Source organism: Ammospiza caudacuta, chromosome 2, assembly GCF_027887145.1.
Source record: "Ammospiza caudacuta isolate bAmmCau1 chromosome 2, bAmmCau1.pri, whole genome shotgun sequence".
NCBI lineage: Eukaryota > Metazoa > Chordata > Aves > Passeriformes > Passerellidae > Ammospiza > Ammospiza caudacuta.
The window spans coordinates 112,227,963-112,243,116 of record NC_080594.1 but is presented as its reverse complement, the minus strand read 5'-3'; the positions used below and the strand labels follow the sequence as shown (position 1 = coordinate 112,243,116).

Sequence of the window (15,154 nt, the reverse complement as noted above, 5' to 3'; positions counted from 1 at the left end):
CTCACTGGCTCCTGAATCATACACAAACACAGCTGATGAATATTCATAACAAGACATTGAAAAAAAGTGTCTCCCATTTTTATTTTTAGGTCAATTAAGGGAAAACTTCTTTCATTCTTTTTTCCCCAGTCGATCTTCATTTTCTGATTAAGTGTATTTAACTTTTTGTTTAGGTGTCTGATGGTATGCTGTATGCTCTCTAAGCAGAAAAAGAAAAAAAAATAACCAGTTAGAAGGTTTTTTAGAAACCCTTCTACAAATCTGTGATTAAGTGAAAGGAAATCATAAATAAACATACACAGTGGTAGCAAAAAATTTCATAACTTTTAAGCACTCAATAAGGGATATGAAAGAGTAGTTGCTTTTTCAAGACTACCAAGTTGAGTGATGTTCTAATTCAGATGAGCCCATTTGAAGACCTAATATATAAAAGCAGAAGTCAGAAGAGTCTGGATTCTTATTTATGGTTGCTTATTTAACCTTCTAGGACTCCATACCTGCAAATTCAGTGTTGAAGTTAATTTAACCAGTTGTTTGTGACACATGCATAGTTTCAGACACTGAGATAAATTCAGTGAGAAATTTAGCTTTGAAATTCTGAATAGATAGAATCACCATTGCTGAACAAAATCTCATATAATGTGCAATTATTTGATGAACTGCTGAAGGCTCATACTTTCCTACCTTCACAAATTATGACTACAGGTTGTGGTGTGGAAGAGCAGTATTTCTATTTTTACTCATTTCATCATCCCACAATATGTAATAATCCTAAACAATGATTACTAAGGGCCATTATTACTACCTTAGAGAATATGTTTTTTCTCACATTTTAATGTCAAAAAAAACTGGCATTACTTTTCTTTGAAAGGTATTGTTTGTCAGCTAATGCAGTTAGAGGACTTATTTTGAATTCAAGCAGATCTGAAATGATGAGTTATAAAATTTTTAAGAACCAGAGGACATGAACTTTGTTAGTTTTGGTGATCAGATTGTATGTTGCAATAAATAAATGGCACAAAAGGCCAGGCAGTTGCCAGAGGGCATGGCCAGTGCCTATGTGCTGTGATTTAGTTCTCCAGAAATGCATGGTGAAATTGCACACTGCAAGTTTAGTTTTTGCAAATACCCCTGTTTTGACAACTGTCTCACAACAAAACCCAATATGATCAAGTGAATGTTTCCTGTAGGCATTTGTCAGACATAAATCTGGAAAATAAAACTGTCAGCTTATTTCACATGGAATGCCTCCCTGTGAAACAATAAAAATCCCGAGTAGGATGGAAGCTGGAACAAACCCCTGTATTGCTCTGCCTGGCTTTTCACTCTTAAAGAAATGTTGCAGCCTCATTCTTTTTGATGGATGCAGGCTCTGCTTCCTGCTACTTGGGAATCAAATAAATGCTGCCCATGGCTTACTGTTGACACTTTTCTCAGAAATTGTTGGGTAAGCCAGTTGTGGCCCCATGGATTATATTAATTAAATCTTTGAATATATCCCTAAATTAATCTTCATTCAATGTCTTATGGGACCGAGAGATCAAAACATGCTAAGCTGAGACATTTTTAAGCCCAGTTTATTTTACTGAATTTAAAAAAGATTTTGAAGGGAAACAAGTCAATCTTCACTTATAATTTGAAGACAAATGATTTCTGTAGTTGCTTTGATTTGGAGGAACCATGTATCACTGCAGAAGATACTTACCCTGTTGAATAAATAGAACCAATTTACTTGTTTTCCTTTTGATTCATTGTAATTGAGCTTAATATTTAAGTTATTCAACTGATTTATTCTAAAATATGTTTTCTAATGCACAAGAAATTTTTTGGTAAAGTAATGCCATACTAAATATTATAATTATGGAACGTACTTTTTAAGGTTTTTCTTTTTAAATTTTTCTATAGGATTTCTCTTTGAAACTGTGCCTTTAAATATGGGTCCAACTCAGGCAAAAATAACCCTAGTTGTTACTAATTAAAATTTCCATTTAGTGCAAGAAAGTAAAACTCATGCAGAAATATATTGGATCTTTCAGTACACTGTATTATCTTACTTCAACCTTGTCTCTGACTTTCCTTACCATCTTTTTCCAGCTTTAGGCATGGGTTTCTAGCCTTGGAAAACTGAAAAAAATCAGTGTTTGTTACATGTAAAACTACAGATTTTACAGCTGCAGTCCTCATGTGGTTTTTCGGGTTTCTTGGAGACTCTGGGACTGGGGATCTCTTTGTGGCCATCACTGGAGTTCCTCATGTACCTTCTTTTCTCCTTTGGAATGTGTCCTAAAGGGCTGCTTAAAATCCTGTGCAGGAGTCTGATCTTTTCTGTGAGCAAGCACAGAGGAGGAAATCTTTGCAGCAGCCTTGTTAGACCTGGCTCTGTGCAGAGATGGGCAGCTTTGCATTTGTTCTGCTTCTTCCTTGCTCTGGAAATCACAGTGGGGAGTTTTCCTCTGTGCTGCAGATTGGGAAAGCGGGATTTTGCATGATTCTGGTTCAGCTTAGGCACCCCTGTCAATTTTGGAAACTCAGACTTTCAATTCAAAATGTGGCATAGGAAAAGGTCTAATGAGTTGTCATGAGAGCTACAACATTTAACAGAATTTCAGTAATTGTTTGGGATACTCAGCCAAATATTCTGTACTATCACTGATATCTCTGATGGCAGCTGTTGACAAATGTGCAATAGTTTGTATTGCTTTTAAAATATTTACAGAAAGTCATATATGCTAAATTCTTCTACTAGATTTAAGAGATATTTTAAAATATCTTTATTCTCACTAAATATCTTAAAATATCTTTATGTGCACTACTAAAATCAGTAGAAAATATTGTTTGCATGTTTCAATATACCATTTTTAGGAAACTAAATTATAGGGTAACACTCCTAAAATTCTGTTGTTTCTTGGAAATTTTTGCGTGTACTGCTGGGAAGAGACTCCTACTGTATTGGATACCTCTTCAGATTCTGCTTGTGGATTCAATGTTCCTGAAAAGCTTTCCAACAGTTCCTTTTTTTTTGTTTTGTTAGGGTTTTTTTGTTTTTCTTTTTTTTTTTTTTTTTAGGTGGAATTGATGCAGTTGAGTTTCCTATAAAATTCACTCCTAAGAAACCTGGTTGCTACCACTGTCAGATTATTCTGAAGTCATCCTGTGATATTCGTGTCTATGAGATTGAGTGTGTGGTGAATGAAGACCAGGCTGATGCACAGCTTGAATTTCTAATTCCAGCTTACCAGACAGTGACTCAGGAAATTCCAATTGTAAGTTCACTCCTCTACTGCTAACTAAACTAAGGTTCAGGATTTAAAAAAAGTGGATTTCAGATCAATACTGTAAAAATTTACAGTCCTGAAATGCAGAAATGCATATTAACTTGAGGATTATTTCTCAAAGTCCATGTTGTAGATAATGTAAAACCTGTTGGGAAAAATAATTTACTTCAAGTTAATTATTAGTTTGATGGACTAAATTTTGATGGTTTTCTTCTCAAAATTTTTAGTCTGTTATTTACTAATGTTATCACAATGAAAGTGAATAAAGTAGTTATTTAATCTAGGGAATAAATATAGTATTTCTGAAGGAAAAAAAAGAGACATGCTGAGGAATAAAACAGAAGAACTAGATTATATACAGTTGAAAAAACATGGTAAGCATAGCCAGTATATTGTGTATAGTTTTATCATATCTTCTTTGTATGAAACCCTTGGCACATGAGAAGATCAGAGAGAGAAGATGGGCGCAATATCATCCCTCTCAGAAAATTATTAGTCAAATTTTAGAGAACTTTAAAACAAAACAAGAAAAAACCCACAAAAAATATAGGGAAGGAACTTTAGGTGTGAGAAAAGGAATAAAGATTCTATAAGAGATAGAAGCAGTAAAAGATTTCCTGAGATCTGAACTAGAGTTTAGTCTGTGTACTTTTGATAGTAGAGCCACTAAGGAATAGTAGTGAGCTAATTTATAGAGAAATTATTTTGAGATTTTGTAGTCAAAAGGGTGGGGGAAGATTCAAGCAAGCAGACTGAATATCTGGGGAAAGACCATGCTGAATGCTGTGTCAAATATTGAGAGTATACAAGGAACTAGTACATCAGAAAGGAAAAAAGAAAATTAAAGGAAACCATATTATAGTGCTGTGTCTTCTTTCAAGAGTTTTAAGATATTAATAATTTATGTATTGATTTTTTTGAATGCTACATTAGCCTAAAAACAACTGATACATAACACAGAAAGGTAAAAGGATTTTCTACCTTGTTTAAACAGACACTTTCTAAACAGATTTGCATTGTTGTTCTGATGATTTATTTTTCACTTCAGAGGGTTCACTTTTTAGGAGTTAGATACTTTACATTTCTATATACACTCCTAGTTGGAGCTTCTCCATCTACCAGAACGTTTCTCATATATTTATATTTTTATTAGCAGTATTGTATTTGTCATTTAAATTTTATTAAATATTTAGTGGAAAAATATATGCTCATTGTGGAACTGAAGGTGGAGTTATTCAATCTGCTAGAAGTAGTTTCTTGAACCAAATATTTAGTGCTCAAACACTTTTTACAGACACAATCAAACTAACAGTCATAATGTGTGTTAGGTGGAACACTTGATAAATGGAGCAGATTAAATGATCAGCTGGCAGCTTAAAGCCCCACAGTGAATTAGAGACAGAAACAGAATAAGAACCCAGCAGAATCTGAGATCTGTGATTAGTTTCTTTTCGATTTTCCATGACTTTCTCAAGCATGACATGAATGTAACTCTTCCATCTCTACCTTTCAGACTCTCCAGGTACAGGTCCAATATAATTATTGGGTACCTTGGGTTGAACCACCTACAAACCTGTGAGGAGATTCTGACTCCCTTAGTATTTATTGTGTTTAAATTAATTCACTGGGCAGGCTTTGGATGAGATTTTACATTAAGCAGAGATCCTGTAGGAATTAGATGATTAATTAATTAAAGCCATTAATGAATGAGTACGTGGGAATAAAATTTAACAAATATTTTCTTTAAATTTTCTAATGTTTATTGTTGTTCTTAATAACTTTCTTTAGAAGACACTTCTAAGACAAATTCCTGTTGTGTTAGAAGGATTTGTTACAAAAGAATTTCACAATGACCATGTTTGTCAACCACATTTCTCCAGATGACAAGATTTTGTGTTAGAGATTAAGAAGAAATATTTGTGTTACATATTGATGTAATCATCACTACTGTGGATAAAGGAAACATCTGATACCAATTGTACTAGAAAACACTGGAAATAAAACAACTTAAGGGCCCAAAATTTCATGCCCTTCCTCTAGAACCTAGACCAATCCAGATGATGTTTTTCCTCAATCCCAAATTTTAAAATGTTAGATTAGCAGAGAGTGATGACCTGCCAATTTTACACCTGGTCAGCTGGTTCTCAAAGGGATAAAGCTTTTCCTGATATTGTGGAGATAAAAAAAGCATGATGGGAAAAAAAAAACAAACCCTTTTGTTGTCTTTTTTTCCTTTTTATTTTATCCTTGGCACAAGGACGTCATACTTTTTTCTTTTGTACTTTCTACCAGAGATGATGTCATTGTTATTACAGAATTGGCGACATGGTGATGGAAGGTTTTGGTAAAACTGAGACACTGCACCAACCTCAACATTCCATGCAGGCATATGTGCTCAGCTACTGGGAAATTGAACACCTAACACTGAAGCATTAATTGTACATATTAATCAAAGCTTTGATATATGGTACTGCAGATGTGGGTAGCTCTGGGTTAGCTCTGATGACCCAGGTTCTTTGTTCCTGAGAAGTTCTTAGGCAGAAACAAAAACTGAAGTATCATCTCTATTCCCTGAAACCAATCCTTTATCTCTGATGTTTGTACACAATTTTCCACGGATGAAGACCATTATAGGTCAAAAGATTACCTCTTTTTTCATAGATTACCTCTTTTTTCATAGATCAGATGAGATTAATCCTCTCTATTTGACAAGGCATGAGTTAGCTCATGAGTGACAGTTTATTTTATCTTTCAGATGAGTGTTAATTTTTTTTTTCTTCAGACTGGATGTTTGGTTCTTTCAAATAGTAGGAGGCTGAATAACTTTATTTTAGTTTTACTGCTTTTAGGCAGCCTCTAAGCATGTATTGTGAAATATCCCACTTTTTTTGCCATAACCAAGCAGTCTTATGATACATCTGGGTGCAAGATAAACATGTTTCTTAAATAGGCTCAGGCTCATATTGCTCAGGATAGTAATTCTTTAAAGTAGTTTACTCTTGAAAGACCAGATTCTGAGAACACAGAATTGTAAATTCTCCTTTGGAGATGGAATTTTCAATTCATAAGACTGATCCTGCAGCATTGTAAGTGGCCAAATGAGGCAATGTATGCCAGCACACCACATCAGCACTTAAAAGGGGTGCACCAAGATTTTTTTACACATGGTATAGGAACAGAATTTTGCCAAGCATTAAGCAGCATCATAAAGATACTTGTAAATGTTTATAATGATGCTTACAAATTCCATCTTGACCATTTGCTAGATCATGCTCATGTTTTCTAATGAATATTCCTGCTGACAGTATTGCTCCTGAAAGTAGGGGTTCTGTACCTCTGGCTGCCAGGAATAACAGATTTATTATTAGCTTATTTAATTTTTAAAATACACTGCTTTAATTTTTCCCAAAGGCACTCTGAGCCAGTACTTGGAGCAAAGGAGTATTGATGCAGTGATAGCTGCAAATGAAAGCTGAAATGCACATTAAAAAATTTAAATGCATAATCTAATTTACAACTTTGATTTACATCTTTCAGAGTAATTTATCCAGTGAGGACTGGAGGTTTGAAGCAATTTTGGAAGGACAGGGTTTTCATGGCCCTCCTGCAATAAATGTGCCTGTAGGTGGAACAGTTCCATATCCACTCACATTCAAGCCCATTGCTGAGAATGTCATAATGGTAAGAGAGAAATCAGTTTCAACATTTGAAAAGGATGCTCTCACCAATACTGCTTATCGCCAGTATCCAAATTATGAAAGTGTTTAGACAGTTGCTAATATTAAAGCCTCTGCTTGAGAGAAGGAAAGGGTAAGATTTACTACTATGTGAAGTAAAAACACAAATGAACCAACTTTATAAAGGTTAAGATTAGGTATGAAAGATTTCCCCAATACATATTTTCACACCTTCTTTATTTAATTTTCCATTATATTCTTCAATTTCATTAGTTTCTATGAAATCCTTCAATTCTACAGTTATTCCATAAAAATTCTGAATTTATCACAAAAATATATGTTGTTATTCTGAATTCAAATAATAATATTAAATTGTATTTCATTACCTAAATAATTAGGTAATATTTCTCATTGCATGCCTACATCACAAAATAATTTATGTGATGAGTACTTTATTTACAATTTAAGCCACCATTTCACAGCTGCCTTTGCCATCAGAGCAATCACTATTCCAAATGTTAAAATCACAAGCAGAGCAAAGCCTATAGCTCCTTTAGCAAGAAGCTGTATTTGTGGCTTTGTCTGTGTCCCAGCTGAGAGATTTTGGCTACAAGTTGCTGTTGAAATATGTGAAATGCCAAAGATGAAAAAAAAATGTTTTTTGAAGCATGAGTAACCCTTCTACATGTGTTACCAACCAAATATAATGCAGTTTAGGTATTCAGTATTGTAAAATTATTAAAAGCCAAAAGCCCTGAATCCTTTGATGACAAATGATTATGGAGGACATTTTAGCTGAATCACAAAATCATCCAGGTTGGAAAAGACCTCTAGTCCAGCTGTCAGCCCAACACCACCATAGTTACCCCTAAACCATGTCCCAGATGCCTTATCCAGATGCCTCTTGAGATGGTGACTCCACCACTTTCCTTGGGAACTTATGTCAATGCCTAACCACTCTTCCAGTAAAAACCTCTTTCCAATGTCTAATCTGAACCTCCCCTGGCACAAATTAAGGTAATTTCCTTTCAACCTTTCACTTGAGACATAGAGAAGAGACCCATCCCCACCTCACTACGGGCTCCTTTCAGGTGTTTGTAGAGAGCAATGCAGTTCCCTTGGGTCTCCCTTTCTCCAGGCTCAACCCTGTGCTCATAGGACAGGTGGAAATAATCAATGATCAAAGTTATAATATTATATGAGAGACAAAGAGGCATGAGATCATATGTTCTTGGAGATGTTTGTTTTTCAAGAAGAAGCCAAGAAGTAGAAAACCTAGAAATGTGAAAACTTTATGTTGTTGAATTTAATGGTTTAGAAAAAAATTAGAATAAAAGGTTTTGTTTCTCTGGTTTACTTCTTTGTTTAATAATAGGTTTATTAAAGAACTAGGAAAGTCAATAGGAGCCCTTTCTTGTAAGCACTCTGAGTCACCTAGATTTGAGATAAATAAACTAAAGGAGTTGCTTTGCAGCCAAGGGGCCTTGTACAGTAATAAAACAACTTCTTTTTTTCTCCTTTCTTTGTCACAGGGAAGGCTTATTCTGAGAAATGTTACAGCTGGAACTCAGAACATCTTCAGTCTTAAGGGAATAGGGAAGAAACCTCTGCCTCAGGATTGCATTGTGATAGAGTGCCAAGTGGGAAAGGTGGCTCATAAAATCCTATGGGTGCACAATTATACCAAGAAGATGCTAAAATACAAGGTAATTTTTTTGCAATGATATGACAAATATTTTTCTGACAACGACTGATACATTATGTATTACAGTAGCAACAATTACTGTAATTGCAGATATGCTAATAAAATTCATGTGTCCGTGAGAAAATGTTCTATAGCTCATAGTATATGGATATGTTTATAGTCAGGAAATCTGTGAGATAATGTATGATTTTACTGTGTGCTTGATGGGAAAAAAGATTTCTTCATGTTTTACTCTGAGAGAGCAACACTTCTGCAATTGTTCTCTGTTCATTTGCTAATCTTTGCTTCTCCAACAATTTGAAAACGGTGGTCAAGTCCATGAGTTTTGAAATCAGACGAGGAGCCTGAGAATTACTGGGTTCCTAAAATCTTCATAAAATATTGAATATTACATGAAAAGGACAAAAATTATTGTCCTCCTAAGGGAAGGATTGCAGCATGAGCTCACTGTACATAAATTTCTCATGGCCCAGTGGCCTGGCCCAGTTGCTGTCTATTGCCCAGCTGTTGTTTCAGGAATGCTGGAGGAAGCTGGGAATGCTTTGTGTGTTTGCTGATGGAAGAGAAAATTCAGTGGTAATCACTGGAGCTGTTGAAAGGCAATGTTTACTGAGGAGGTTAATATAAATTCTTAAGGAATACAGTTTTATTGATTTCCTTGCTCAAGAACATATTTTTACTATTAAGTATAATAATTATTTTTCATGCTTTCCATTAGCTATATTTTATAACTCTGTTTACACAAACACACTTTCCTATTTAAAAGCACTGTTTTAGTACTGAAATAGCATAATTTTTCTAATATTTATCTTGTCTGTATGTTTAATATGGAAGTGATAAAACTATTTCTGTAGCATTCCTCACCTTCTGCACCAACGTATTGGACGCTATGACCTAGGCCAGCAGAGGCAGAATATACATTAGGCCAACAAAGATGAAATTCTGCTTTTCCTCTCAGCTGCTGAGAAATTTCTGAGCAGGAACATGTTGGATCTTGCTCATGAAAATCCATATTTGTAACTCTATCATGGCATTTAAATCTAAATTAGATAGCGTCCAGATATTATGGCCATACAGTGTTTGCCAGGATGGCTCCATCTATTGAAGCAATGCAGGGGAGTGCCAGCTAACAATTGTCAGCATCTGTAAATATATTTATTTAGTTTTTCTTCTGTGGAAGGGTTGAAAATGGGACAATTACATGCTAGAAGATAAAATCTGACTAGCTTTGTAGTGTGGACTTGCAAAATGAATCATTTTGTTCTCTGTCTTGGTGCCAGTAGGTCCAAGTGCTGCTTTATTGAAATTGAAATGTAATGATTTGACCATAAGATATAAAGAGAGATCATGTATATACCAGCAGCAATGTTCTATAAAGTAATGATAATTCATGCCAATGTGAAAATCCTTCCTTGGATATCTTCTTGCTAGTCTCCTGTTTTCCAGGTTTCCACTTTTACAGGTCAATCTACATTTAGTAAACTTTGTACATCACAGAAAGGTCCAGGTTCATATTCCTATTTTTTGACTCATTATCATCCCCAAAACAAAGTAAGAAATGAATTTTTTGGGCATCACCAGCTTTGACATTTTTATTTTCAACAGTTTAGTTTTTCAGATGTGAATGCATTTGCATTTCTGATATATTTGTACTTTTGTCTCTGGAAGAAGTGAATGTTTTTGGCAACAGAACTGTTTTTTCTGCTTTCCTATTTTGTGTGAACTCAATTTTTTTTTGTGCCAATGTAAGTGAAAGGTACAGAAATAACCAACTTCAAAATGAATACCTTAAAATTATTCATTGTATGTATTTTTCAGAAATATTGCATTAAATGAATTTATGATAGTTGAACTATTCCAGGGTGAGCTCTGTGTGACTGAACTTTGATCTCCTTGAGGGTGTTCTCTGAGCCTTGAAATTTGGTTTTGTGATGTGGAGGGTTTTTTGTGCTTTTTTCATCTCTGTGAAATACTGCTCAACAATCCAACTGTGTGTGCTCTTCTAGCTCTGGGACCTTTAGGAGAGAAACAGTAAGGTCAGCTGTTTCATGCATGTGTGCATATAATAAATTACTCAGTGTGAATAATGCATTTTCTCTGTGCGAGGTTCTTAGCCAGGAGCAGTTGCAGAACACTTGGAGCAAGGTGGGCTGGAATTGCTGGAGAAGGCATGGTCACAAAGCCTGCTGGAGTCTGGAAGCCGTCCCCTCCACCAAGCAAACAGTTGTAATCACTTCCAGCACTCTCCAGCAGATGTCATGTAGTGTCTTGTGCTATTGGAGTGAGCAAAGTTCATTTGCTTGCTTTTATTTCCAAAACAGTCTGCCTGTAAATCAGGATATAATCACTAAATCCAGAACATGATCACAGGTATCTGCAGTTATTAGAGGAATTTAGAAAACCTCCTCTAAGAGGGAACTGTGACCCACAGCCTTGTTGGAAATGCCAAATAAGCTTTATTTACTCAGATGTATGTAGCACAAAGGGCAACAGGAAAATGAAGTTATTCTAATTTTGTTGCTGTTGTTCATTCCATGCTGCCTGGTTACTGTAATATCTGGGTAGTCTGTGGTGAAGCAGAGCACTGGTTTTGCTTTGTTTGTGTTTCCCCTGGGAGCAGTTGCTGGCAGCCCAATAACTCCTCCTCCTGTTTAATCCAGAATCTTTGACAGTTTTCTGTATTGTGCTGTAGCTAAGTTGGTGATTAGGTAGAGGACATGTTGTCAGTCTTGGCAGACAGTGCAAAGATAATACAAGAAGTAATCATTTTGGATGTTTTTTTCATGGGATCTTTTGTAATTTTGTTGGCTAATGAATATCTTCATTATTGGATTGGTTGGTTGATGTGCCCCATACACCCTGCATTGCTGGAGTATATCCACCATATGAAGTAATTTCTCAGAGATTAACTGGGATGCACATGATATTAAAAAAAAAAAAAAAACCTACAAGAATTTCATTTACTGAAGTAATAAACCTCAACCTTTATCAAGAATGGTATGAGATGTGCCAGTAACTGACAAATGTAATAATTTACAGGCATGTCCATAAACAATTTACTGCATGAGGAATACTTAGCAACAAGTAATTTAGCTGAACTAATACTTGGTTAATTTTGCCTTGGAGGTCTAAATTTAGCTTCACTATTTCATTTTAATAACTGAATACATTAAACTGTAAACTTAACAAAAAACCTCATTTCATTAAAAAAAATCATGTTATATATATGCTACTCTGTTTCTCGTATTTGCTGTGTTTTTCTAATAGCCTGAGCCAAAATGAGGCTACTACTGCAAAAGTGACTATTTAAAATGAAATTTAAGTCTGGAAGGAAGAAGGAAATAATCCTTGCCTTTATTGCAGAAAGACAGTCCTCTTCCAGCTGAATTTTTTTTTTTTTTCCTTTTTAATCATATACAGAGGGTTTATGTCTGGGGCAGCAATAATTTTTATAGATGTGGTTTGATTTTCTGTGCAAACATTAGTGTGGTTCTAGAGCTGGGGAGGGAAGAAGTGCCTTTGCAGTTCAGGGGAGGTCATGGGCATGGCTCCATCAGTCTACATTTAAAACTACTAAGCAAAACACTTCCAGTGCTCACAAAGCTTTCCGTGATTAAAAAGACAATTTCCATAAATTCCCTTGGAAAGATATGAATGGTTTTATGAATTCTTTTCTACTGATTGATGTGTAGTTCCTTAGGGAAGTGCTGCCACTGTGCTCTTCATGGTTGGTTCTAAGGGATCTAACAATAAATAGTCTTCCTCGTGATTAACTTACTCCTGTATATGAAAAAAAAAAATCACAACAGAATTCATAAAGAATTTATGCATATATAACATCAGCCAGAGAGCACATCTTTCTCTGATGATGAATTAATAGAAGGTAAGTGACTGCAGTGTAAATGGATTTTTGTGTCTGTAAAATTACATTCAAATCCTTCGAGAAGAGGAGGAAGTGTAAAGCATTTTTATGAAAATCCAATCTCAGTCTCATGACAAAACCTTAAATGCAATTTTCTTGTTTATTTATATAAATCTTTGTCAACTGGATATAAATAATTGTCTGATGTGTTTGTGGCTCCTTCTAATGATACCTTTGATAGAAACTTTAGCTATAAATTCTTTAAAAACTTTAAAAAAAATTATAGCTTTTAAAAGCTATAAATTCTGATAAAAACTTTAGCTATAAAGATGCCTAATTCTTTCAAGACATGGTTTTGCAATAAAAATACAAAACTGTGCAACTGTTTTTCTCATTGCTATTCAAAATAATGTTATTAAAGTAAACTCTCCAGAGGAATCTCAAGACCCAGTTAAATTACCTTTCAGGGATTAGGTTATACAAACTACTAATATTTTATAAAATTGTAGAATAAAAACATAATGAAAAAAAAATCAAATCCCCAGCTTTTCAGTCTGTTTTTATCTATTCTCTGTATATCCATTGTAGGTTTTTACAATGTGACCAAGACAATGTCATGAAGGTTAGGTATTTGTGAAAAGTGCTTCACATTAATAAAACTATGTATAAATAATAAACCTTTAATGAGGGGCTTCTCTGTTCAGCCTAACTCTTGTTTGGTGATGTATCTGAGATTTTCTGAGAATAAATTCTGTGCCGAGTGCAGTAACCTGGTTATTCAAGGTCATGTTTATATTCTTTAACAACAAGTGGATCTGTGTCTTCCATAATGCTTCAATTTTTATCTGTCCTTTCAATTTCTTTGACTTCTCCTGTATCACCCAGAGTTTCTGTAACAGGGGTACTTTTCACTAAAGAAAAGGCAATCTTAACAATAATGAATGGTTCAAAGGCCTACAGAATTTTCAGAATAACTTTAGTTGTTGCCACGTTTTTTTTTGATAACTTGTGAAATTTTTAGATCAATTAAGGGCATTGTGAGGTCTTAAGTCAAATTTGTTTCTTGAAATGTGTTAGTAGTTTTGACAGGTGGCCTGGTTTAGGAACAAATCTGGATTATGTAGCATTTTTCATTATGTAGAACTCCAGATTGCTGCTCAACAGGCAGGAATTATTTGGGGAATATCCTCAGTGCAATGCAAAGATGTTTCACTTCAGTGTGATGACATGCTGGTGGCAAAATAAGAGTGATTGCAAGAATTAAATGAGTTCCTAGTGATTCAGAAATTTGGAAAGTTTGCACTGAAAGGTGGATGAGGGAAAGCAATGGGGGCTTGTTTTGGAAAACTGCCATTCTTGAGAGTTTTGTGAAGAGTCTTGTTGTCACATGATCAGAGACTCCTACAGATTGGCTTCTGGCCTAGGGTCGAAGAGCATAAACTTTTTGCGAAGTAGAGCTTCTCAATATTGTTGAACAGACCTGAGAAACAATTTTCAAATGGAAGCCTTGAATATATTACTGTCTAACTTTGTTACACTAAGACACAATGGAGTTTAAATATATTTAATTATGTTTGTACATCCATTCATCACTTTGCCCTTAAGTTTTTGGAGTTATGCTTCTTTGGTTATTCAGCTCTGGAAAAAGTTACTGTAATTATGAAGTTTGGTTTTCCATTTCTGTTTATGTTAAATAGCTATATTACAGTTCTGCAGAATAATTTTTCAAACAGTGGCTGATAAATTAGTTTTAAATTCCAGCATTTTATACATTTATACTTTCTGGTTGTGTGTAAATAATGACTTGATATATAAGAAAATGGAGAATGCTGTAATTTAAAAACCAAATCCTTGGGTATGAATTGATTTGCGCAAATGTTGTACCGGGTCACAATGATAATTTTAATAATAATTTACATTTTGGCTCTACTGAGTTATTCTGCAATTCTAGTTTCCTGAGTAATAGTGATCAAACATATTTTAAGAAACTATTTATTATTTATAATTGATTTATTTATTATTTATGCAATTACTTATGCCTGATAAATTTTGTGTGTTCCTCAGTGTTTATGTGCAGATCTGCCTGTTTCTCTCAGTATAAATACTGTGAGTAAGTACATATCTCTGCAGCCCCACCCTTGGTGTGGGTTCTGGTTAATCTGCCTGTAATTGTTCATCGTTCTCTGGTTGCACATCAGGGCAGCTGACAAACTGCCTCTCCCACTAATTGGAAGAAGTAATTCCATATCTTGACTAATTTTAAATAGCTTGTACATCAATATTATTTTTGTTGTTGATAAAAGCACCCCAATTTATGCCCCATTTTCTTCTTTCAAAATGTATTTGCCTAACAGCAGTGATCCATAGAAGATTTTGTTAGGCATATTAAGGTACCTTCAGGAACACAGTGTTGTGGATTATTACAGGACATAAGGTTATTCAATGTTACAGCTGTGACTAAAATTGTGTCCTGTTCTTACATATAATCCTCATAAAATGCATTTTAATAAGAAATAGCTCTCTCTCTCTCTGATATTCAGAACGAAGTTAAATTAAAGCTTATTCTCTATAAATTCTTCTGTTGCTTCACTCAAAACTTTCCTCTAAACTTAGAAAATCTCTGCATCTACTTATT

The 15,154-nt window shown here is 34.6% G+C and overlaps 1 protein-coding gene across 1 annotated transcript in view; it reads left to right on the top strand.

Annotated features, from left to right (window-relative positions):
- Positions 1-15,154, top strand: part of CFAP47 (cilia and flagella associated protein 47) — a 261,632-nt gene that overhangs the window by 112,188 nt on the left and 134,290 nt on the right. Inside the window, exons 46-48 of the mRNA XM_058800177.1 lie at positions 3,067-3,263; positions 6,813-6,956; positions 8,485-8,658. Of these exons, the coding sequence (XP_058656160.1) occupies positions 3,067-3,263; positions 6,813-6,956; positions 8,485-8,658 (515 nt within the window). The remainder of the gene's footprint in view (positions 1-3,066; positions 3,264-6,812; positions 6,957-8,484; positions 8,659-15,154) is intronic.